At 31.3% G+C, this 24,187-nt stretch overlaps 1 protein-coding gene across 1 annotated transcript; it reads right to left on the bottom strand.

Annotated features, from left to right (window-relative positions):
• Positions 1 to 57: 57 nt before the first annotated feature.
• On the bottom strand, positions 58 to 8,388 carry pug (pug C-1-tetrahydrofolate synthase, cytoplasmic). Its single transcript, XM_018512695.1, has 13 exons — positions 8,325 to 8,388; positions 8,157 to 8,222; positions 6,943 to 7,278; positions 5,693 to 5,785; positions 5,454 to 5,595; positions 5,231 to 5,342; positions 2,820 to 3,385; positions 2,401 to 2,704; positions 2,102 to 2,319; positions 1,374 to 1,837; positions 790 to 1,042; positions 334 to 519; positions 58 to 259 (listed from the first exon to the last, which is right to left on the bottom strand). Exons 2-13 carry the CDS (start codon positions 8,204 to 8,206, stop codon positions 170 to 172), a joined length of 2,814 nt encoding a protein of 937 aa, XP_018368197.1. The 5' UTR covers positions 8,207 to 8,222; positions 8,325 to 8,388; the 3' UTR covers positions 58 to 169.
• Between the last annotated feature and the right edge of the window lie 15,799 nt (positions 8,389 to 24,187).

Raw genomic sequence — 24,187 nt, 5'->3', positions numbered from 1 at the left:
TTACTATACTGTACATAAATAATAAAGAATGTAAGCTTTTTGTACAAAAAAGTTGATTAACGATTATGTATTGATATACTATAAACTTTCTGAGGAATTATTAGCATCACATTATGAAAATGTTTGTTGAAAAATAAACATTTAATTTAGTTATAAATAGATATTAAATTTAAAACAGGCCTTCTATTTCATCTATTTCGGTATTCCAATCCATATCGTAAATACTTGGTCTAGTCGAAAGTCCTGGCATCATCATAATCTGAAATATATAATGAAATAATAGTGAAAATTACCTAGTAGATTATTAATTGCATAGTTAAAAAAATTATTCACCTCTCCCACCATAGGAACAATAAATTTGGCGCCGGTTGAAACAAATATATCTGTAATATCGAGGGTGAAACCGGTTGGCGCACCTTTGATAGCTGGATCTCCAGTTAACGAATTCGATGTTTTTGCCATACATATCGGGAATTTGTTATATCCTAACTTGTTATACTGTTCGATTTTTTTCTGCACCTATAACGAGTGGTAAAAATTTATATATTGTAATAATATTATATTATAACAGTATATATAAAATGTCAATTTTACTTAACATAGCATATTAGAGTTCTTATAACAGATATATTATTAAAAAAAAAATCGTACGATTATCGATACAAACACATAAAAATGATATTAATGAAATTATTTTATATTCGAACATATAATTTTAGTTAATTTTAATAATATTGGTAATGTTTTGTAGCAATAATTTATATATATGGGATAAAAATATTTGTTTACCTTTTCTGCGAGAACGACTTGGCCAGCACCATAAATCTCTTTGGCGATCTTATTAATTTTTTCCTCGATGCTATCCTCGAGATCGTATAACAGTTTAAAATTACTATTTTTTTCGGTAGCTGCTATTACTGCATCCGCAAGAGCTGTAGCACCAGCCCCACCTTCGGCCCAATGAGTGCATATTACTGCATCAGTTGCACCGCTTTCCAAGGCTGCTTGCCTAACGAGCTCTAACTCCGCTTGAGTATCGGTACTGAAAGATTAATGTAGATATACTCATCTGTGACCGATTGTATTAATTCAAATGTTATAATTTGTATTAGCTTTGTTTACAAAATTTTCATAAGGATGATGATGTCACAACATCATAAAATAAAATTCTTAAAACGATTGTAAAACATTCTCTCTTTGAGGCTTTTAGTTCGTGTAATAGTTTGATAACTGTTAGTAAAATAAGAATTACAACAAAAACTTCAACGAAACAAGTAATATATATTCAAGATTAGCATTCTGACGACTGCGGATTATTTAACTTTTGTAATAAAAAACTATTATATCATTACTTATTTGTAAAAAAAAATCACCTGTGAGAGTTGATGGCAACAACTACGGGCACGCCATATTTCAAACCATTGCTGATGTGTTTTTGCAGATTTGGTAAGCCTTTTCTAACAAGTTCAACATTTTCTTCGATATACTCTTTTTTTAACGGTGCTCCGGTCGTTACCGGTGGCCCACCACCGTGCATCTTTAATGCTCTAATAGTCGCCACAAGTACGATAGCATTCGGTACGTATCCGGTAGTACGACATTTGATGTCAAAGAACTTTTCCATGCCAATATCTGATCCAAATCCGGCTTCTGTTACTACAATGCCTTTCGGTCCGACTAATTTTAGAGCAATAGCGTCGCCAATAATGGATGAACAACCGTGGGCTATATTGGCGAATGGTCCAGCGTGTACTATTACTGGTGTACCTTCCAATGATTGCATAAGTGTCGGTTCTATAGCATCTTTTAGCAGAATCGCCATTGCTCCTGTCATACCCTGAGGATTAAGTAGATATTTAAACAAGCCGCAAATTGTTTTCGTTATACAAAATTATGAAGATGTAAAGATTATTGTAAACGGTTTATTTATGTCTAATCGTAGTAGAATATAATTATACTTTAAATCATTTAAATTATTAAAATACATATAATTTAACGAGAGAGATAACAAAAATAATCACTATTTCATATAAATAGATAATAATATCGAATGAATAATTAAGATAATGTTTTGTATATAATTTTAAATAATTATACTAACAAAATCTTCAGCAGTTAAAGACTCGCCGCTTTTGTTAAATCCAATTACGATATTACCAAGCCGCTCCTTCATATCTTCGGCACTGGTTGATAATGCAAGGATTGCCATTATTTCAGATCCAACAGAAATACAGAATGAGGTTTCTCTTGTCTTGCCTTTCTCGGTTGGGCTCTGACCAATGGTAATCTTCCGTAAAAATCGATCGTTAATATCCACCACTGCATAACAGAAAAGATGTAATTGCAAATACAATATCTTTTTCGCGGAATTATATTCCTATAAGAGTTCTTAAATCACACCTCGCGTCCATATGATGTTATCTGGATCGATGTCAAGTCTTGCAAATCGACGTTTTTCTTCTTCCGTTAATGAATTTGGATCAGTTTTTGTGATGCCAAGTTTTTCCAATCGTCTCAGCTGGATTTTTGAGAACTTCCTGACACCCTTAATAGTTGGTACCAACCGATCATATAGGACTTTATCACTCTGAGTGGACTCGTGGAAGTATCGTGCATCAATTTGCGCTGCCATAAGATTATTTGCGGCAGAAACAGCATGAATATCCCCGGTTAGGTGAAGATTGAATTCCTCCATAGGTATTACCTACAACAAAGTCGATGTCAATTGAGTCAATAAACAGTATGATTTTATAAATATACATATGTCTTTATAAATATTGATAGTTACCGTTATTTGAAGAAATTTCTCTGTCACATACCTGTGAATATCCTCCTCCAGCAGCTCCTCCTTTAACACCGAATGTAGGTCCTTGACTAGGTTGTCTAAGAGTAACGAAAGAATTTTGGCCTCTGTGCGCCGTCAGTGCTTGCACCAATCCGACGGAAGTCGTGCTTTTTCCTTCACCAAATGGCGTTGGCGTGATGCCCGTTACCACAACATATTTTCCATTTTTTTGATTTCTTAGTCGATCCAATACACTGAGACTGATTTTAGCTTTTTTGCTGCCGTAAGGGCTAAACTCGTTCGATAGTAATCCAATTTCTTCAGCTAGTGCAACGATCGATTTTGGCTCTTGACTCCTGGAGATATCAATGTCGCTTGGTACGGGTTTCACAGGATTCAGTTTAAGAATCCGCAATTTCCATTGACTGTTGAGGAGCTTTTCCGCCGATCTTTGCGCAGATATCACGGTATTTTTCATTAACATAGCGACTGTCATTGGTCCAACACCGCCTGGTACTGGTGTAATGTACGAAGCTACTTTAATAGCTTCCTGATATGCTACGTCGCCTACCAAACGTTGCCCGCTTTTCTTTGTAGGATCTGAAACGCCATTAACGGTTTAGTGATATTTATTGGATTTGAAAATCGTTCAATTATGTTTTGATTATGTTTGTTATGTCTCTATATTTTTTGTTAAATTATTTCAAATATAAAAAAGAGAAAGAGAGTTTATTTTAAAATAAAATTATAATTAGTTGTAATATAATATACCTATTTGATAATAAATTAATTCATATATTGCCTTATTTTGAGAGATAAATGCTTTACGCGCTTATGTTATCACAGACTAACGCGTTGTGCATGACGCACGTACTCGGATGTGACTGAACTTAAACTAGATAATAGACTGTTTCTATACTTTTTTTTTTATCATCAGAGATGTATGGATGTGGTAATGTTTTCTGTCGTAATAAGGGAGAAGACAAGAAGAGAAAAAGTAATAACGTCAATGAATAATACAAACACAAACATGTTTACAGCTCGTACTTGCAAGTCTTACTCTTTAAAAAGGTGAAAATATTTATTAACTTATAATATTTAAATTACATAATAAATTATATAATATATACCGGGTGTTTCAGACCACCCGTCTCACCCTTTTATCTTCGCAGTATAAGGTCCAATCGAAAAAGTGTTCAGACGAAAGTTGTAGGGTTTCTAAAGACCTATTTACTGGCGCTATGAGTTTGATCTTGGGTGGCATCGCCACCCAAGGTCAGGTCAAGATCATCGATTTTTTAAAATGGAACCCTTTATCTTTCATTACATTTTTTTGTAGCTTACCTCGAGAGATTTTCAAAATACTATAATAAAATATTTTTTCATTAAGTATTTTTCGAGTTATAAGGCTTGAAAGTTAGACAGTACAGTCGGCATTAGCATTACGCAAGTTGTCTGACCGACGGCTAAAACCTCTTGAATGTTGTTCAGGATCATGTCCTGGATAACATTTGTCAAGATCAAGGCATTGTAAGCTGTACTTCTTATTTTCATTTTTGCATTAAAAATTCATTTTTACGTAAAAATAAAAATAAGAGGTACAATCACCAATGGACTTAATCTTGAAAAATGTTATCCAGGACATGATCCTGAACAACATTCAAGAGGTCTTAGCTGTCGGTCGGATAACTTGCGTAATGCTAATACCGGCTGTACTGTAACTTTCGAACTTTATAACTCGAAAAATACTTAATAAAAAAATATTTTATTATAGTGTTTTGAAAAGCTCTCAAGGTAAGCTACAAGAAAATGTTATGAAAAATAAGAGATTCCATTTAAAAAAATCAATGTGATCTTGACCTGACCTTGGCGATGCCACCCAAGATCAAACTCATAGCGCCAGTAAATAGGTCTTTAGAAGCCCTACAACTTTTGTCTGAACACTTTCGATTGGAACCTTATATTGCGAAGATAAAAGGGTAAGACGGGTGGTCTGAAACACTCGGTATATGTAACAATATTAATTATAAAGAATTTATTCAAACAATTATAAATATTTTGTCTTTTTGTATCATTATCGTGATATGTTTATATTTTTTAGTTTGAAAATAATAAACTATAAACGTGTGTTACGATCTTTTTTTATGAAAAACGATTGATACATCGGTGTTCTGGGGCCCTATTCTGTAACTGTCTTTACATGCCTACCGACAGTTGTCGGTGTCGTTGCGCATCCCTATTCTGTAACTGTCTTTACACGCCTACCGACAAATGTCGCTAGGCGTGTAAAACAGTTACAGAATAGGGGCCCTGAAAACTTATTTAAGACATTCACACAGAATTTTCCAAGACAAATTTTAATAATAGATTCATTGATGAATTTGAATTCAATTAATTTATCTTTCAAATATGTGTGTGTGTCGCATAAATAACAAAGCTTAGTACCTGGAATGGGATTGATGCCACAATCGATGACAACGGCACCCGGCTTAATCCAATCACCCTTAACTAATTCGGGTTGTCCTATACCTACTACTAAAATATCAGCTTCACGCACCTAAAACAAATTTTAAAAAATAATGCAATCCTTTGTAGTAATACAGTTATTTATTTTATTTTGTTTTACAAGTACTAAGAAAAAAAATCATAAATTTAAATGATTGCTTACGACATCAGAGAGATTCTTCGTTTTCGAGTGGCAGACCGTTACAGTGGCATTATGCCATTTTAATAGTTCAGCAACAGGAGTACCAACAATTTTACTCCTTCCTAAAACAATGGCTTTAGCACCGGCAATAGGTACGCCGCTCCTAAAAGTTGTTTTCTCAGTTTATCACGTACTTGCATGATGAAAAAATTTCTTACATTGCATAATATTAAATTAATTTGCTGAGATGGATAGCAAACCTTTTGATTAACTCGATACAGCCGTTTGGAGTGCATGGCAAAAATCCAGACATGTCACCGATCGCAACTCGGCCTTCATTAATAGTATTTAATCTGCAATATTGAACAATTATGTATCTGGATATGAATAAAATTATATATATATATACACACTACGGTTCGTGAAGAGAATATCATTGATAGGAAAAAGATTTTTGTGAACATTATATTATTACAGTATATATAATATTGTTTCTCTCTCTCACTTTAATTATAAATCTTTAAAACAGAACTTATTTGTTTAAATTAGCTTCTATGCATTACTATCAAAATGGTAAGTCAAAGGGCATATATTTCTGTTTTCTCTCTTATTTATCAGATGTGTTACAAAACTCCTTCGATATCGCGCTTTCGTAATAACGAATGTATTGTATATATACTCAAGCAGAACAAGTCGCGATAACATCAAAATGACATTAAAATGAATCGGAAATGATTGAAAAATGACTTTTAACATGGTTTTGATATCATAATGACTTGTTATTCTGCTTGGATATGAACAAGATATTGTTAGTGATGTATTGCCAGTAAATTAATAATTATCTATAATTAAAAAAAAAGTCATCTTATATTAAAGTTGAGATTTTTTCAATACTATTTTTTCAATATTAATTAAAATTAATTATTTTTGCGAAATACGGGATTAATTTGATTAAAAATCATAAGTTTTATATATAAAGAAACTCAGAGTAGTAATTAAATCAGAGATAAAATATTAACTTTCATATATTATAATAATTAAGGGGATGGGCGGAATAAAGGCCTAATTACAAAATCTTGATATTAATAAAAATAAAAATAACTTGCTATTTTTTTTATTATACAATATTAAATGAATAGTAAATGGATACAATATTAAATGAATTTATGTAATGTCTTTAAGAAGTTACGTGTTATAAATCTTCTCTATTACGATCAATATTACATAAAAAAGCTAATTGCCCGAAAAAGGGCCTAAGTAGAATTGTGCCTTTATTCCGTCCATCCCCTCAATTATAAATTTATAATGTCACACTTTTGTAAACTACAAGATGTCCCTCAAATAGTTATACATTTGTATGCGAATTTTTGAGTGTAATCTTTTTTCATTTTCACTATTAAAATAAGACAGATGAAATATACACTTTTCCAAATGGAAAAGAGCATATATTTCAGAGGCTTTCTAAAGATAAAAAGATAAATACTATTTTAAATAATAGTTATATATTTACCCATCAACATCTTTATTTGGGGATACTAAATCGGTGATTAGATGAGAATTGATTTTATTGACGCTGTCAAGTGGCATTTGCACAATAATTCCGTGAATATTTGGATCATTATTCAGTTTTGTAACTTTGTTGATGAGTTCTATTTCCGTTGTGGTGTTAGGAAGCTGACAACGACGAACATTGATACCTATTTCGCGGGCCGCATTGATTTTCATCTTTATGTAGACGTTCGAATCTTCTCTCGCGCCTACCTGGACGATAGCCAGGCCCGGTGCAAAATCAGGTAATTGCTCTTTTAAGACGCTCACATCTTTGATTAGGCCTTCTCGAATTTCTCTATAAAGTTTCATTACATGTGTTTGTTAGATATACCAAAATAAATTCGTGTATATTGTCTATTTTTATAAAATATTAGAAAGATATTCTTAAAAAAATTTAGATTACATATTTTCATAAAGCTTAACAATATAAAGGTTTTCATGAATTTTTAAATTATTTATCTGGTGCGGAGAATTTATTTTAAATTAGCTTTATCTTACGATTTGATTGTCTGCAATTATTTATTGCAAGGAAGAAATATTGCATATAAGATCTTAGTCTAAAGACATTTGAATTTCGCGGGCAATTTGTAGATACTTGTATATATTTTAAACATGTATATTTTAAGTAGAGATAACAAAGAATTGTGTGTGTAAAATTTTAATATTTGTATTGGGTTTATTGCTCTACTATTTTTGTTTTGTATTTCATTATGTAGAAATATGTGTTCGTATATTTAAAATGCCATAACCTTATAAAGATACAGATATATTGTATACGTATACATTGCTATTCGTTTTAAAATACTTTATACATATTATTCAATATATTATTTTTATATGTTGTTATATTCTGATTAGTAAACTTTGTAAATCTTTAATATTTTATTGTTATCAATGTTAGTTTTGTTCACGACATATCTTGTTAAATTGCTGTATCATTAGGTCTGTTCTATTTGCTTACACTTTTTACACTTAACATCTTTGCTTTCTCTCTTTTCAATACCAAATATATATCTATCTCATTTTAAGTGTAAAAAGTGTAAAAAAGTGTAAACAAGTCGAACAGACCAATTGTTTCAACACTGTTATTGAATGATAAATCGTAAACAAATAAATAATCACTTTCTTTTGCAATACGCTTACACTTGCACGAAATAATTTAACGTCACTTACTTGGCCAATTCAACTCCAGATAATATAATGCCTCGCATGTCCGTGGACATGGTTCTGTTTAGAAATCTGAAAAATTTTTAAATATTTATAATTTTATAGCCGATTTAATTAGAAATAGACTTATTAGACGTAGAAATTCAATTAGATCAGTTAACACTACTTCTTTACAGATACAAATCGGTGAGTTTGTCTACTGATATAAACCTGTTTATTGACTGACTGGTGCAGATCAAATGGATCTCATCAGGCCCGACCGGTTCACAAGTAGTTGCGGACCTATACAAGGTGTCTTAAAAGTACATATCATTCTAAAATTCGTTTATTCGAATGAATTATTAAATTTTTTGTCAGAAAAATAATTTCCGTTTAAAATTCGATTTAACTGCAATTTCATTGTGATATTTTCACAATAAAATATTTAATTAAAAATACAAAAAATGTTTATTTAAAATATTTAATTATATTGTTTATTCAAAAAATATTTAATTAAATTGTTAAAATATTAAAATGTTTAATTAAATTTTTTGGAGAAATTATAATATAAATTAATTGTGAATTATATTAGTTATTAATTATATATTTATTAAATTCAATTTTAAATATACTTTAAATAATTGTATGTTATGAAAGAGAAATTGCAAATTGTTTGGAGTTTATTTATCTATACAGTTTTTTCTGAAACACCTTATATGTGCAGTTATCAGATATATGTTACGTTACGTCATTCGCACTGTAATTCTTATATGCGTAGAACGTACGAGACACACAACGAGTAGAATTACTTCGTAAAAGATTGGAATTCAAGTTCTTAGCGACATTCTTTGATAGTTCTTGGCGACATACTTTGTATCAGTTCAATGGTTCTTATATTCTTTATCTTTTATTTATTTTATATGTTGAAAGTGTTTTATAAAATATCTTCTTTAATCTTTAATTATAATATAAGATGTTCGTAAATTTAAAAACTAATGATTTTATTCTTTTTTATTATTACAGTCTTTTCATTTTATAAAATATTTTAATAGAATGTTATATATATATATATATATAAATTATAGTTAAAAGTAAATCGCTCTAATATAAAAAAGTTGAATTAGAATGAATTAGATTGATGAGGTATAATATCGATTAAATGAGTATTAATCTTACTTAAGAGTTCCCAATATCCGTATCATGAGATGATCTGGTACAATAACTCGAAGATAACTGTTTAGTTTTATTTAATTTTTATCGATGGATGCAACTTTAGTGAAGTGCAAAGGGTAATATTAGGAAATATCAAGTGTGTTACGCGTATTACGATATTCAATGCGATAAACTCTGACTCGTTACTGACAATCAGCCTTATATTTAACAGAGCTAACATAATTATGCTATTTTCATAAATTTTATTTAATCTTTATACCTAAATCTGCGATTCTTTTTATATATTTAAATATTTAAATATTTATATAGATAAAATGGATCATTTATTATTACACGCAAATTTGTACAATTACGCTATATTACCGTTTGATCAATCACGGACAGTATGTGAGATGCATATTTAAATGCATCATTCGTTACGCTATGGACGATATTTCATCGTAATCAAAATCCATTCGTTACAAATATAACAACATTGAATGCACTTTTATTATTATCAATGATATTTTCTAAACTACCTCAGAAAAATATTATTATTAATATGTTATTTAAACTATCTTGGTATCACGAAAAAATGTTTACCAGTAAACTGAAACAGGAATAATAAAAGTAAATAAGTTTTTTACAATATGTCCATGTTGCGCAAAAAGAAGCAGGTAAATATACAAAATTATTAGTAACAATTTAAAATGTTAAAAAAATAGTAAGTATTGATTATAATTATTTTCCTGGAACTGAAGACGTTATTAAGACTGCAATTATTTTGCACAAAAAATGATTTTAATGCAGCTAAAGCCGAAAAAGTTTATATCTATATTCAAAATGAATTCCGATTCGGTTCAGCGATGTAATGTAAAGAGAGTTTACTTAGAATTTAGCTGGTTTACCAACGGTTAGTTCACCTCGGGCATTATCGTCTTCATCCCTTCGGTGTCGGTGATTGGCGGATCTGCAATATCGTTAGGCCGCGGTTTTGATCGGTCACTGTGTAGTCTCGCCGCTGGAAAACAGAACAATCATTGAAGATTAGTAAGATTAACCAAGATCCTCTTTTCGTTTGGTTTGCTTATTCACTAAAAGATCGTGAGTCCGTCCGAGAAAGCACCATGATTTATTTAAGCTCACATGTTTTGATGTAAACTTATCCTAAGATTTGCGAGACATTTTTAATGCTAATTCTTTTTCTCTTTTTCCTTCTTACATTTATATAGGGTAAACTCGGGTATGATGGCCATAGTTTTTTAAAATGCAAAAAACATACATTTATTCTTGTTACTTTTCAACAATATTTGGGATATTACTTTCACTGAAGCTTAAAGTAACAAATACTATCGAAATTAAAGAGAAAATACTTAACAGAACTTTAATTTTATTAAAATATTACAAAGTATGCATTGGCCATCTTATCTGATTTTTAGGGAAAAGATGGCCATGATATTAAGAAAGATAGAGCCATAGTATTTATAAATAAATAGTGAAAATGAAAGTATTAATTATAGGTCACATTGCAATTTATGTATCTTTATTGTGTATGTAATGTTGATTATGGCAACTTAACTATAATTTATTAGACATTATAACAGTTTTTAGCAGACACGTGCAAGACTTTGCATATAATCGAAAGAAAAAATATTAGATAATATTTATAATATTGTTATTTTGAACAGTGTACTCATATGAACTACTGTAAATATTGATTATCTTTAAGAATGACTATAAAAATGCACTATTTATCAATTATTGGAGAAATTATGGCCTATGGCCATCTTTTCCGTATGGCTATAACAGAGATGGGCATGTATTTGAAATACTTTTATTTGAAAAACAGTATTGGTAAGACAATAATATTTTGTATTTTGTGTTTGTTCAGAGTACATGAAAATATTTTGTATTTTGTATTTCATGGGAGCATATAAAAATATTTTGTATTTTATATTTTAGTATTAATAACAAAAGATTATGAAAGTATTTTGTATTTTGTATTTTAAATACTAACATTGATAATCAACCTTATTATTAAAATTACAAGATACAAAAAACTTTCAATCTTTCGATTTTAAGTACAAAATATGTAATATTTTTATGTGATGCGCTAAAATAAAAAATACAAAATATGCTTGTATTGTAAATAGTGTGTTTTAAATAAAAGTATTTCAAATAAAAGTATTTGAAATAAAATGGATTATTTCTTATTTTATATTGCAAGCATGACATTATTATTGTATACCTTATTTTATTGAAAAAATTATGATAAAGAGATTTGAGTTATAATTTAAATATACGTGTTCGTGTAAGAAACAATTATATTATACGCTAAATACTATAAGATTTTAATATTTCTATAGGAGACATTTCTATGGGATAAGTAAGTACTATATCGTTTTTCAGGGATGCTATTTCACCGAATTTTAATGTTGGTTGGTATGCAGTTTTAGCTTCAATATTGCGTAATTTAGTCAAGAAAAATCATTAAAAAATTAAAAAAAATATATTTTGGAGATAAATCTTTATACTGTTTTTCAAAAATATTGAACTTTTGGAAATATTGAACTTGGAAAAAAAACTTTTTATCAAACTGCGCACTGTTAAATGTAATTTTAAGAAATACAACAATGTAATATTAAGTTATATTATATTAAGTAAGTTATATAATATTAAGTAATATTAAATGTAATAATAATTTATTAAGATACAAAACTGTAAAGACAAATTTTTTTTTGAAAAACGGTCAATAGCATGCTATAGTATAAGTTTCAAGCTTTAAAATGCATTTTTATTTTTTTTTTCTGCGATGATTTTTTACCGAGTTACGATCTAAATTTTATTACGCAATTTTAATTTCATGTCCGGAAACTTTTCGACGGCATTGTATATATAGTAGATACAAAACAAATTTACATGTGCTCTATATAATATTAATTATTTTTAATTTATTTATATGTTAATAGGTATCCTATATATGTTATCTAATATGTATGATATACACTTATATTTAACTAAATTAGAATTGTTTTAGCATATTTAGTACCAAATATAGTTGTTTATTAAATTTAAATAGAGATTACCCTTTTTTTTTAGTCTTTTTTAGTTTTTTAAAGTGTAAAATTACCATAATCAAAGTAAAAGAATCTTTCCGGTTTGCCGATTATTGATAATACTTAATAAGATATTTGTTAGTATAGCGTTATGATGAATTTAACTTAAGCTACCCATCTTATTGAAGTGTTTGTTCCTCATAGTGCATCGATCTCGTATACCTCCGAGACGCATCCGAATTGTTTTAAGTTCCAATATCTTCTGAATGATTTTTGGCAGCTTCACGCCTTGCGGGCCTCCTGTTCGTAACTGAAGCTTATAATTAATTCCAAGTCATAGCGGCTAGATCGCATGGAAATTGGCGGTCTACGCGAAATTGTCAGATTGATGCCAGCAATCGGCATCCATAATTGCTCGACGCTAGTTCTATGAAGGATTCCATAATCTAGCCGTCCCGCGTTCGAGGAAATCCCGAGGGTGCTTATTGTCTTTGCTAGTTGGATAAAAGTTCCTTCCCCCCCTCTCTCTCTCACTCACTTACTCATCATTACATCGTTCTTTTACTCGTACCCTTATTCTTCCTCGCCCTTCTCAACAATTTAATCTCGATTTACGAATCTTGCTAACAGCAATGTCACACAGAATAGATATCACGCCACGAAACATGTCATGCGAATTTAACTATTCTTAACTACCTTTGAAACTACTTCGTCGACTTAATGTCATTTCCGTTATATTTCCGGGCGAATCTGAAAGTAGTTGCTTATACAGATTAGATGGTCCATCTGTTGGTAGGCTGACCGGTTTGAAAAGAGAACTAGAATGAAAACCGGAATCTCAATAAAAATCTTTTATTATATTATATCCTTGTAGAAGATATAATATAATAAAACGAGTTTTTTTGCTATGTTTCCGACTTCTTTGATCGTTATAAAATTTGAATATTTTTAAACGACTTACTTGGAATTGCTTATTAGTAATTATTATATAAGTTAGAATATATAAAGAAATAGTTTTTATTTGAAAAATATTTTAAAAGAAATTCTAGAATAGCCATTATTTTATTATATTGAAACTGTATATAAGTATAATAGATTAAATTAAAAGTAAGATAAATTCTAAAATTAAAAATTTACTGCTGTGTAATAATATATACATATGAAAGAAAAAAATTATTGTTTTCTATTTTAATATATAAAATCTATTATTTTAATATATTATAGGTTTCCAAAATGTCTTAATTATACGTTATAATATACGCAATGCTAATATTACATCGAAAAATTTATTGTTAAATAATTTTATCTATTTTCTCTTCGTTGTTTTTATCATGGTAATTGGAGCCTCTTGATCGTCGAGATCAGCAGAATTAATACACTTACACATCGCGAAATCTTCGGCCGTGGCTATATCGAGCGACGCAGCTTGCTACGAAAAGGGGTGAGTTTGTAGCTTCGTCGCGGCGTAGGTACCTACAGATTCCAACTTCTGCGGATAGTTGGGCTTAAGGGTTTCAGGGAGAAACTAGCCTTGGGGTGACTGGAGGCTATGGATGATCGGGGCTGAAGCAAACCGTCGGGATGGGTGGTGCGAGGGTGAGGAGGATGGGCAAGGGGGCCCAAGGTGTAGGGTGAAAGGTCGCTGCAGATCTCGGAGAGCGTAGCAACTCGGACCGCAAATTCCTTTACGGTGTTCAGCGTGCGGCGCATTCGCAGTTAGAAGCAAGGAATCGGCTCGTTTTCGCTAATAGGGCGCGTCCAACTTCGCGCTGAGCAACTCGGTGAGCAACTCGCGCCGATGAGCTTCGGTGATACTTCGAAGGGCGCGTTGTCCCAATTCTCCGCTACGTTCCCGAGATTTCGATTTCAGGATTTCTATGTTTATCGCGCTGCCGGACACACAAAGCTCCGTAGAGACCGTTTACGAGCGCTTACATGTTAGTGGTTCATTTTGATTGCAAGTTTTGTTTATTCATACGTTTATACTGTTGATTATTCAGATATTATTCTTTCACTTTGGCGTTAAGCCTATTACAATGAAATGTGTCTTATTTTGTAAAGTTAAGTTGGAGGATTATTTAATTTTTAGAATTATTTAACGAATGGTGTCATTTATATATAGATTCTTATTAATTTAAGTTTATTAAATTTAGCTTTATTATAAAGTAAACGTATTTTAATATTATTAGTTATTCGATTACATAACATAAATTTAGGATATTACTAATGATATTAATAATGATAATAGCTTTAATTTATTAATAGTATACCCAGCAAACAAGCTGACATTAATTTGATATCAAAATAACAATAAATAACGTCAGCTTGTTTACAGAATACTTATTGTTTAATTTAATTTAATAATGTAATGATTTTTATTTAAGAAATTAATGTTTATTATGTATAATTATTGTTAGATAAATCTATATTGAAAGGATGATAATATCTTGACGCTTATTCGATACGCTTATCAAATTTTGTTACAATCTCTTCGTAATTTGGTCACTGTACAGGTGAGACTCATGATGTGTTTTCCATCAACGATCCTCAGTAGGGTGCTACTGGAAATTACTGACCAGTTGCCACTCCCTCGTATCTAGACGATATCTCGAAAAGAGAAAGAGAGAGAGATAGAGACAGAATATTACCGGATTGGATGCGACCGGCAATAAATAGATGATTGAACGCAGGTCCCGGCGTCAGACGACGGAAGGGATATGAAATTAATACAAGTCCTGCAGGCCTACCCTTGGAAGGCGTTTATATCTTCTCGCGAAGGTATTTCTGGCATCCTTAAGCTCCTCGAGCGGAAGGACCCTTCGATGCGAATATCAAGGAAATTAGAGACGTTAGGCAGGCCTGAATTATTGACGCTTCGTCGAACAGTCGTACGGCACCGTCACTAAGTATTTCGTGATTCATCCTGGTGACCATTATATCTATCTGCGGCTTCAGTACGATTTTATAGGATATGAAGATTTGCATACGTTGCGTGGTAAACGCGGTTTTTACGCCCCGTCAGATTACTTGTCGGACAAAGACAGTCGCGGAAAAATTAGATCTCCGACGATCTCCATAAAATTGTCGCGGTAACGAATGAATTATTACTCGCGAAAATTGCACTAAAGCGAATTAACCGAAGCGTCGCGAAATATTACGCTCTGGTAATTCTACGACCGTTCTTATTTTTCCCGGCGTGATAAAATCTATGGCAAAAGTTCGAAGGTTCTACGAGATTGAAAATGCGTCGGGCATGCGTAGCTTAAACTAGCGGAAGTTTATATGGGATAACTTTGCAGCAGACTCACGAAATAGGATTGACATTATCGCTCTGAGTTTGGCTACTCATGCTGATTGGATGCGGAAAATCGATAGCTACGTAATAGGTTTGCTCCGAAATTGAAAGTGCGTCTTCATATATATAAAATTATAGCATTTTTATACATGCATATTATATTTTTCATGCAAAAAAATCGGTTTTGTTCACTGTTTGCAAGTATTATGCTACGGTAGTATGAGTATTGTAGGATACATTGTTTTCAAATATCGCCCAATATTTTTGTTCAGATCGAATACAATTTAAAGAAAAAGAACGCTGATCTCGCATTCGATGATACACAGTTGAATAGCAACGCGATTAAGTTGCATTGAAAAGAATACAGTCGTATTATATACATTTATATAACATTCTTGCAACAGAATAAAACAAATATCTCATATTATATACAAAAATTTTATAATTATTCTGTGGAAGAATTACTTACTCGATTCTTTTATAAACTTTGATCTTCGAATATTCCATTTTTACGTATGAAATATTTCAGAAAATAATTATTGCTATGACGTACACATAGAAAATATTAAAGAAACTTGTGTCTTCCTTAGTAACATGAGCACCGATTGATCGTTACGATGGTCGAGAGTGGTTCGGTCAATAGTTGAGAATTTCGAGGGTACCCTAACTGTGTTCAGAGCAGGGGCAAGAAAGATAACTTTGTAGAGAGGGTAAGACGTGGCTTGCTGGGGGTTGATTGGGCGACCCCTTACCACTCTTGCTGGCCCGGCAACGTCACCCTTCATCCAGCATCCTGTTTTCTCTTCTCTATGATGAAAGCGATTTCATCCCTCCTATACATTTTCTAGAAAAATGGCCGACTAAATAGAATTTGAAGGGGTCCGAATAGTTCGATCTAACAGTTGAACGATGAACAAGGCAAATATAAACCGTTTTAGACAAGTATTATAGAAAATTTTCAATGCTTCTTGGAGAATATAATATTTATAATATGAAAGAGAGATATGACATCTTTATGTATTAATTATTTATCTTTGTGTGTTAATACATTTTTATGTATTAATAATTTTGTAATATTGAATAAAAGATTCTCAATATTTTAATATTGAGAATTATATGATTATTACAATAATAATATTGTAATATATTAATATTTCAAGTGTAAAAGAAAACTGAAGAATAAAAAATTTATATTTTATGTATAGAAAAGATAAATAATTATGTTTAATGGTTTTTCGATACAATTTTATGACTCAATTTTCATTAAATTACATAACACAAAAAAGCCGTTATTGATAATGATTCCAATAATCTTCTTGAACAGGGTACGTAATGAACAAAAATTGTAGGATCAGAATTAAACCGAATTGTAGTCGTGATTTGAATAAAGAGGATAAGGAAGCAAAAAAAGGGTAGTTATCGTCAAGAGACAAGATTGATTTTCAACTGATGAGAACCACGATGAATAACACAGATTCAGAAGAACTGAAAAACATGTTGTTTAAGAGAAATAGCCTTTGATATAAATTGGAAATCGAACGATAGTTATCTATAAAATTATTCTGCGATTCTGAATTGCGACTTGATTGCTTCATTAGTTTTGATTATGATGTAAGTGAAGAATGATAGAAAATTTTATGAAAGCTATGTATAATATTCTGTGATAAATATATAAAAAAATATAAACGTGATAAAATAAAATTATAATGATAGATATATTTAAAAAATAATAGATTTATATATATATATAATAAGAGTTACAGTAAAAATAAAGAATAGTGATAAAATGAATTTATTTAAATATATTAACAGTGTACACACAAAAGTTATAAATTGTTTACAAAATTTTTGTTCTACAAAAAATAAAATTACTTGACGGTTTTTCTTATAAAAAATACATAAGACTAAACATAACATATACAAATACATACAATAATCATTCTCGTTGAACATACTTGTGTATAGTAATATCTGATTACAATAAATTCATATAAAAGAAATTTTTATCTTAAAAAAAGGTTTATACTTAAATATTATTGAAATGATTTTATCTAATAATATCCAATAGAAGTCTATCTATATCGAATTCTAACGCATATTGATTCGAAGCTATTCTATACTTGTACCGATTGTGAGAAGTTCATGTCAAAGATAAAGTTTCGTTCACAAACTTTAAGGAATACCGAGGTGTAGTCGTGCCAAAGCATCGACATCTCTCTTAATAGAACAATAGTAGACGCCGGATTCCCTTCTTAGATAGTATCTACATCGTCGGGGATGGTCAATGCAGGAAGGGTAACTACAACCCATTTCTGACCTCCATGAAAGTCCACGCTTAGATCGTCTCGGGGTGTCTACCATCTTAATACCAGCCATATTGAATTATGGTTATTACGAGGACCCGTCCTTACGATACTTCATACCCTTTGAAGTCACGGGAGTTTCAATTCTGGCAAGCCCAATTGCTTTTTTGCTTGCGGTCGAGGGAACGTTTGATGAAGAGAATTTGCATGTTCTTAGACTTTCGTATGTTTGACAGATTATAACTTTACAAAGGTATCATCTCTTCTTTGTGTATCTAAATCGGATAAAAGAAGGAAAGACAATAGAATCAGAGATATTGAATACGACTAAAAATATTGATGGTTTAATTTAATTTTATTTTAACGATAAGGAAAAGCAGTATAAATTCATGGAGTTATAACTGAAACTGATAAGCTTCTTATATTATATTGAATCTCTTTTAACGTTAAACCCAGTTTATTTTATCGAAGTTTTAATCTCTCTCAAAGCTACGGGCTTTATTTGATCTAAATGCAAATACCCACGAGATTGAAATAATTCATGCCTGACATCACTCATCATCTTGGGTACTCAGTCAACGCGTGCTTACTTAAGTAAGAACTTACTGACTCGAGACGCGCGTCGCATGGGAGATTCCGTTCAATCACGATCTTCCGGTATTCCCAAAGGTGCGATTACTTGGCTAGAGGTACATCGATGCAGATGTATCGCGCGATGCATCCCTCCGGCCTCTTCCTCTCTCCCGGCTCCGATATTCCGCGAGCTTCTTGCCATCCTCACCCCCTTACCACCCGTCGTCCACGCACCCCCGAATAACCTTAGTTACTTTGCTCGACTGTTAGGTACCCGAAGCCAGTGCGCTGCTGAAGTACGAAACTCCCGGCTCCTAGGAGAGTCCTAGGTAATCACCGAACTTCGCTGTTCCCTCGGGAATGGGCAGCGGGGCCTCACCCCACGACTCCGATCCCGGCACCAGGAGCCGATATAACTTTGTTCCTGGGGGTGCAGTACCGCTTCACGAGCCAAGGCGACTCCATAGCCATGGCTTGCCGTGGATTTCCATTGCTTTGCACGACTCGCATTATCATTGCTATGCGTATTCTATGTCCTGAACAAGGCGTTTTACTTGAAAAATATTTTGATTACATGACTACATTTTATTTTTGCAAAATAATAAAAATCAATTTTCTCTCTTTCTCTCTCCCTCTCTTTTGTCTTACTTTCTTTCACTTTATAAGTTTTTCAATTAATGTAATTTTAATATAGAATATCGTATTATACTTTTTGCTTGTTATATGAGAGTATTATTTCGATAGTATTTGGTATTAAATTGTTTTTAGAGATTAGTATTATGCCAAAATGAATTAGAAGCTAAAATGAGAAATAAATACACTCATTCTATTATTTTATAAATCATTACAGCATTGAATATTAGAAATCCTACATTAAGTTATATAGATTTTTTCTGCTAATAGAGCGCGCGCCTTTCATAGTAATTTGTTTGTTGTAAAATTTTTTAAATTTGATATATCAAAGCTTATCTATTTTGCATTTTAAGAGTAATAATTAACAAAGGTAGATATAATTTTCTAAAACAAAACTTCATACACTGATATTGGACTATTATATCTGTAAATCTATTTTATCTTCTACTTCCTATTTTATTTATTTTTATCTTTAAATTCTGAACAGACAGTCTCCTTAGTAAGCAAGAAACATTTTAGAAAATTTCAATAACATTGCAACACCGTTATAATGATCATATTTATAGGCTACTGTGTTATAATTATAGGCTATACAATTTCCTGAATAAACAGAAGTAGTTAATATTTAATTAATAACAACATATATTTTTTAATCCTAATCGATATTTATTTTAAAATTTTCTTAACTTTTATTCGCGAATCTAATGTACTTTAAATTATTGTATTTTTGTTTAAAGTTAACATGATTGAATGATTTCTTTTATTTTGAAGGTTAAAATCCGAAATAACATTATGAAACTTGAAATTATGTAGGGTTGTGAAAAAAATTTGTTATAAACGTTTTCGTTGGATCTGCGAATAAGAATATTGAGAATTAAGCTTAATGAGAAAATTCAAAACTGAGTCATCTTTATTTTAATATTCATTGGGAAATTTAATTACATGACAGATTTAATAATTTATTAAATAATTTATTAAATAATTTTTTAAATAATAATAGAGAAAGAGAGAGAATTTAGAGTTTGAATTTATAAAGACAATCGATTGAAGCGTTCTTAACAGAAAATAGTGACCCGTGCTTGTTACGACCGGTCTATGAATCTCGAGAATTTCACTCTTATCGCGGGTATTCTCGGCGAAGCGGGTCGATGGACAATAAGGCCGTTGGATGGATCTGCGTATCTCAACAATGGCGGCTTATTATCTCGAACAAAAGCAGAGTTATGCTTCCCCTTCGTCGGAGGTGGATGCTGGTCACCCCCCGGGAAAGACGTAAGCCTACTAATGGTTTCCTTCAGCGGCAGCTGTCGCCTTAAGATTGACCGACTTCAACTGAATTAATCTCGATGTCCGTGCCACGTTTTCAGTAAATTACAGCCGCCAAGAAAACATGCTCCTCACGTTGCATCTCTAATAAAACTTGCAAACTTGACACAGGACTGATAAGACTAACAACAGTTTGTTCTGATTTAAATTGATTTTATTTATTGTGTAAAATTACTTTATTAATAATTACATATTTTTGGCACTTGACGTTCAATTTTTAACGACATTTTTAAAAGGTATTTTTATTCGAGACAACACTAAGATGACTCCCTCGATACTGTTATGATGGAAAATAAGAATCTAATTTGATAGAAATTATTGGAAGAAAACGCATTTGTTGATTAAACAAAACAAATCATGTAACTTGTCCAGCAATTTTCTCAGAGATGGCGTATGGAGCCATTTTGCGAATTACTCCAGCATGCAGAGGGAGGGTTAATTATTGATCGTAGATGCTGTGGCGCTTTGCTACAGCCATCTACGTAATTTGGGGGTAAGTTTCTGGTGTCTGTTCTCCAAACTGATCGAAGAATTTGTCGGTAACTTACATATAGCCTTATAATTAAAATGTAATTAAAATATAATTTACAGAATTTTATTCCTTTTTGATTATTCATAGACAAACATTTTCCAAAATATTTTTTCGTTTCAGCAAAAACACACAATAACTTTACACACTTATTTGTTATAAAATGCTTCAAACACGGATTAGATAGTTGAGAAAAATTCGAATTTAAACTTGGTAAAAAGTTGGTTTTTAAAAATATTATTTGCTTTTCCTGTAGCACTTTATATACATCCAGTGCAATGCCTCAAATTTTATATTGTTAAAATTTTCACTCGCCACTGTGCGAATCGAATCTTGTCTTACTTCCGTCGCGACGTTTACTGATCTAACTGGGATTTGCTGCAAAGACCGATGAGAGATGAATCCCTCGCGAAGATACGACTTTCCGAAACCAGTCCTTGTCCATTACTAGAATTAAGAGCTGGTCAAACGCGTTCACTTCCGTAACGGACAAACTGGTCCGCGATTCGAGGTGTATGCAGCATCGTGATGGACCAGAGTGGCGACCGGTTTGCATTGCGCGAGAAAAGAATATCGAGGATTCAATTTGAGACCGGACATTGAGATGACCGACCGGTCCAGCAGATGTTACTTCAGCTGCTGGTCTAGTAGCGATTATTAAACATAAACGAAATGAAAGAAAGGAGAAGAATGGGATGTGGATTTTGTACGGTAAATTTTATTGTCATTATTTCCGGACCATATAGAAATTTGTTTATTATTGTTCATCCAAAAATACACCGATGCATTTGTTCGTGCAATATGTGACAAATTTGTGTGTATAAAGTAGTAAGTTATGCATCTCAAAGCCATGCTATCATATATTTGATTTTATTTTAATATTATATAAGAAGTATATTATATTTACATAAAAATTTATACCAAAAATACAGTTTTTATACATATCTTATAATTATAAAATGTTTTTTTATTAAAAATATTTGTAGGATACTTATTGTGGAGTATAAAAATTTATATCTTTAATTTTTTGTACAATTTTTAAAGATAATACATGAATATGTAAAATTAAAGATACATTTCACATTTAAAAATAAGAATTAAAAAATTAAAAATGGATTTTTTACATATTTATGATAATTTGGCTTTGAGGTGTATGCATTAAATTAAAAGAATAATAATTTAATTGACAATTAATATATGTTTTGACGATGCTATTGATGCCTATTTCGATAAATACAAATTTGATAAATATATGCATACGAATAGTATCTATATGGATTTATGATTCATAAATAAATAATGTTTGTTACATTAGTCAGGCATGCATGAAGTAATTTACGTTATTAGAGGTGCCGTATTATTAGAGAATATCGAAAATATCGCATGTCAAACTAAACTTCAGCTCATACAAATGATAATTGTTTGCTAGTGGTTATTTTAATTTGTTGAATAACGCAATACTCATGCTATGTTCAATAAGCTTATTTTTTACACAGAATATTTGATTTGACAAGTTGTATGTGCGTGCGTGTGTGTCACTCATTTAGCTAATTCAAAATATGAGACAACAATCTTGTTATAAAGCCGATAGACCACACAAAATATTGTATTTCATAAAAATTCATACTTTATAAAACCTGACTTACAACACTCAAAATAATATACATGCATATGCAGTTATCTATGAAGCTTATGAGCAACTCTCATTTGTTCATGTGCGCTAAAATAAAATTCAAACACCGCGTATATCTTTCTTTATTCTAAATTGAATTTAGTAATAATGAAATATCGGTTTTTATGTAAATTAGTATTGAAATATCGGTTTTTAATCATTTTCAATTTGATAAAACTGTATCTTAGTAAAATTATATCAAAAAAAGTTTAGATTTTTTTCTTTATATGATTGAAAATTTTATCATTTTCTGTGTATAATTTTTATCATAACTTTATGTTTTTCGGTATTTGTCAGGATATTCACTGCAATCTATAATTTCTCGATGTGATTATTTTCCGCAATACTATCAAATATATCATTCGTACATAGCCGCTAACACCGTTTAAAATTTATAATATCCGTAATTAACAAAGGTAGATAGCAATGATCAAAAATTCTCAAACGCAATAATTTCATCGCATAATGTAAATAACGTAGTCCCCAAAGCCAAAGGAACGAAATTAAACTCGTTTAAAATGTGCAAGGGCTGATTATTATGTAAACACCGAGTAGTGGAGAGTCACTTTGTAAACAATTAGTCGTCTGCAGGAGCCGCGAAGGTGGAGCATAGGTGGTAGTATGTGCTAATAGGCCGCGATGAAGAATGAAACTTGCTCGGCCGCAGATATAATCCTGTGAAATGAAGCCGGTAAATAAATAATTAAATAATTAGCGCGCGCGGCAGCCGCCGCGCCGCCGACTGTCGTGCGTTTCTCAGCCGCGCGTGTTTAATGGCCAGCGTGAAAGAAAAGGTGAGAAAAAAGATGATGCCACCGGTAGAACTAGGTGGAAAGTGTTTGACCGTATTACGTTCGCGCATTACACCGAGACTGAGGACAATTCCTTCACGTTACCTCAGCGGCGTGAATTTCTCGTAAAGGCCTGAAAATAGCGAGCTACCCGTGTCCGGTGACTCTCAACCCTTCGTCTTCGTGAATTTTCACCCTACCGCGGAAATGCAAATTATGCCTTTGCATAGTAGTGGCGGAATTTTTTATTAGTGAGTTAAATGCGACATTTGGTGGTAAAATAGTTACTTTATGGATTTGATGTAAATAACATGATTCGATGTAATAACCTTTAAATTTTTGTTAAACTTAATGTCGCGATTCTATTTTGAACATCTAGACAGGTTTTGGTTCATTAGATAAATAGATTTGAACAGAATTTTTGTATTTTGTTCTTTTATTTGTATTTCTTTTCTTTTTGTTTATTGCAATCTTTTTATTTGAAGATTTTGACTAAATAACAGAACTTGCAACATTATACATGAATATTAATGAATGTACATATTTTTATATGTATAATTTAACATCAAATTTTGATTTTAGATTTCATATTTTTCGACTGTTATAAAATTGTTTTCTATTTTAATATAACTTTTGAAATTTTCTTTGTTGGAATCTTTTTAAATTAATATTTATCTGAAAAATAAAACAAAAGTCTGAAGTGTCTTTACGATTTTAGCTTTTGTATG

Source organism: Trachymyrmex cornetzi, unplaced genomic scaffold (assembly GCF_001594075.2).
Source record: "Trachymyrmex cornetzi isolate Tcor2-1 unplaced genomic scaffold, Tcor1.1 scaffold422, whole genome shotgun sequence".
Taxonomy (NCBI): domain Eukaryota; kingdom Metazoa; phylum Arthropoda; class Insecta; order Hymenoptera; family Formicidae; genus Trachymyrmex; species Trachymyrmex cornetzi.
The sequence above is the reverse complement of the archived record's forward strand: the minus strand, read 5'-3'. Positions and strand labels throughout refer to the sequence as shown.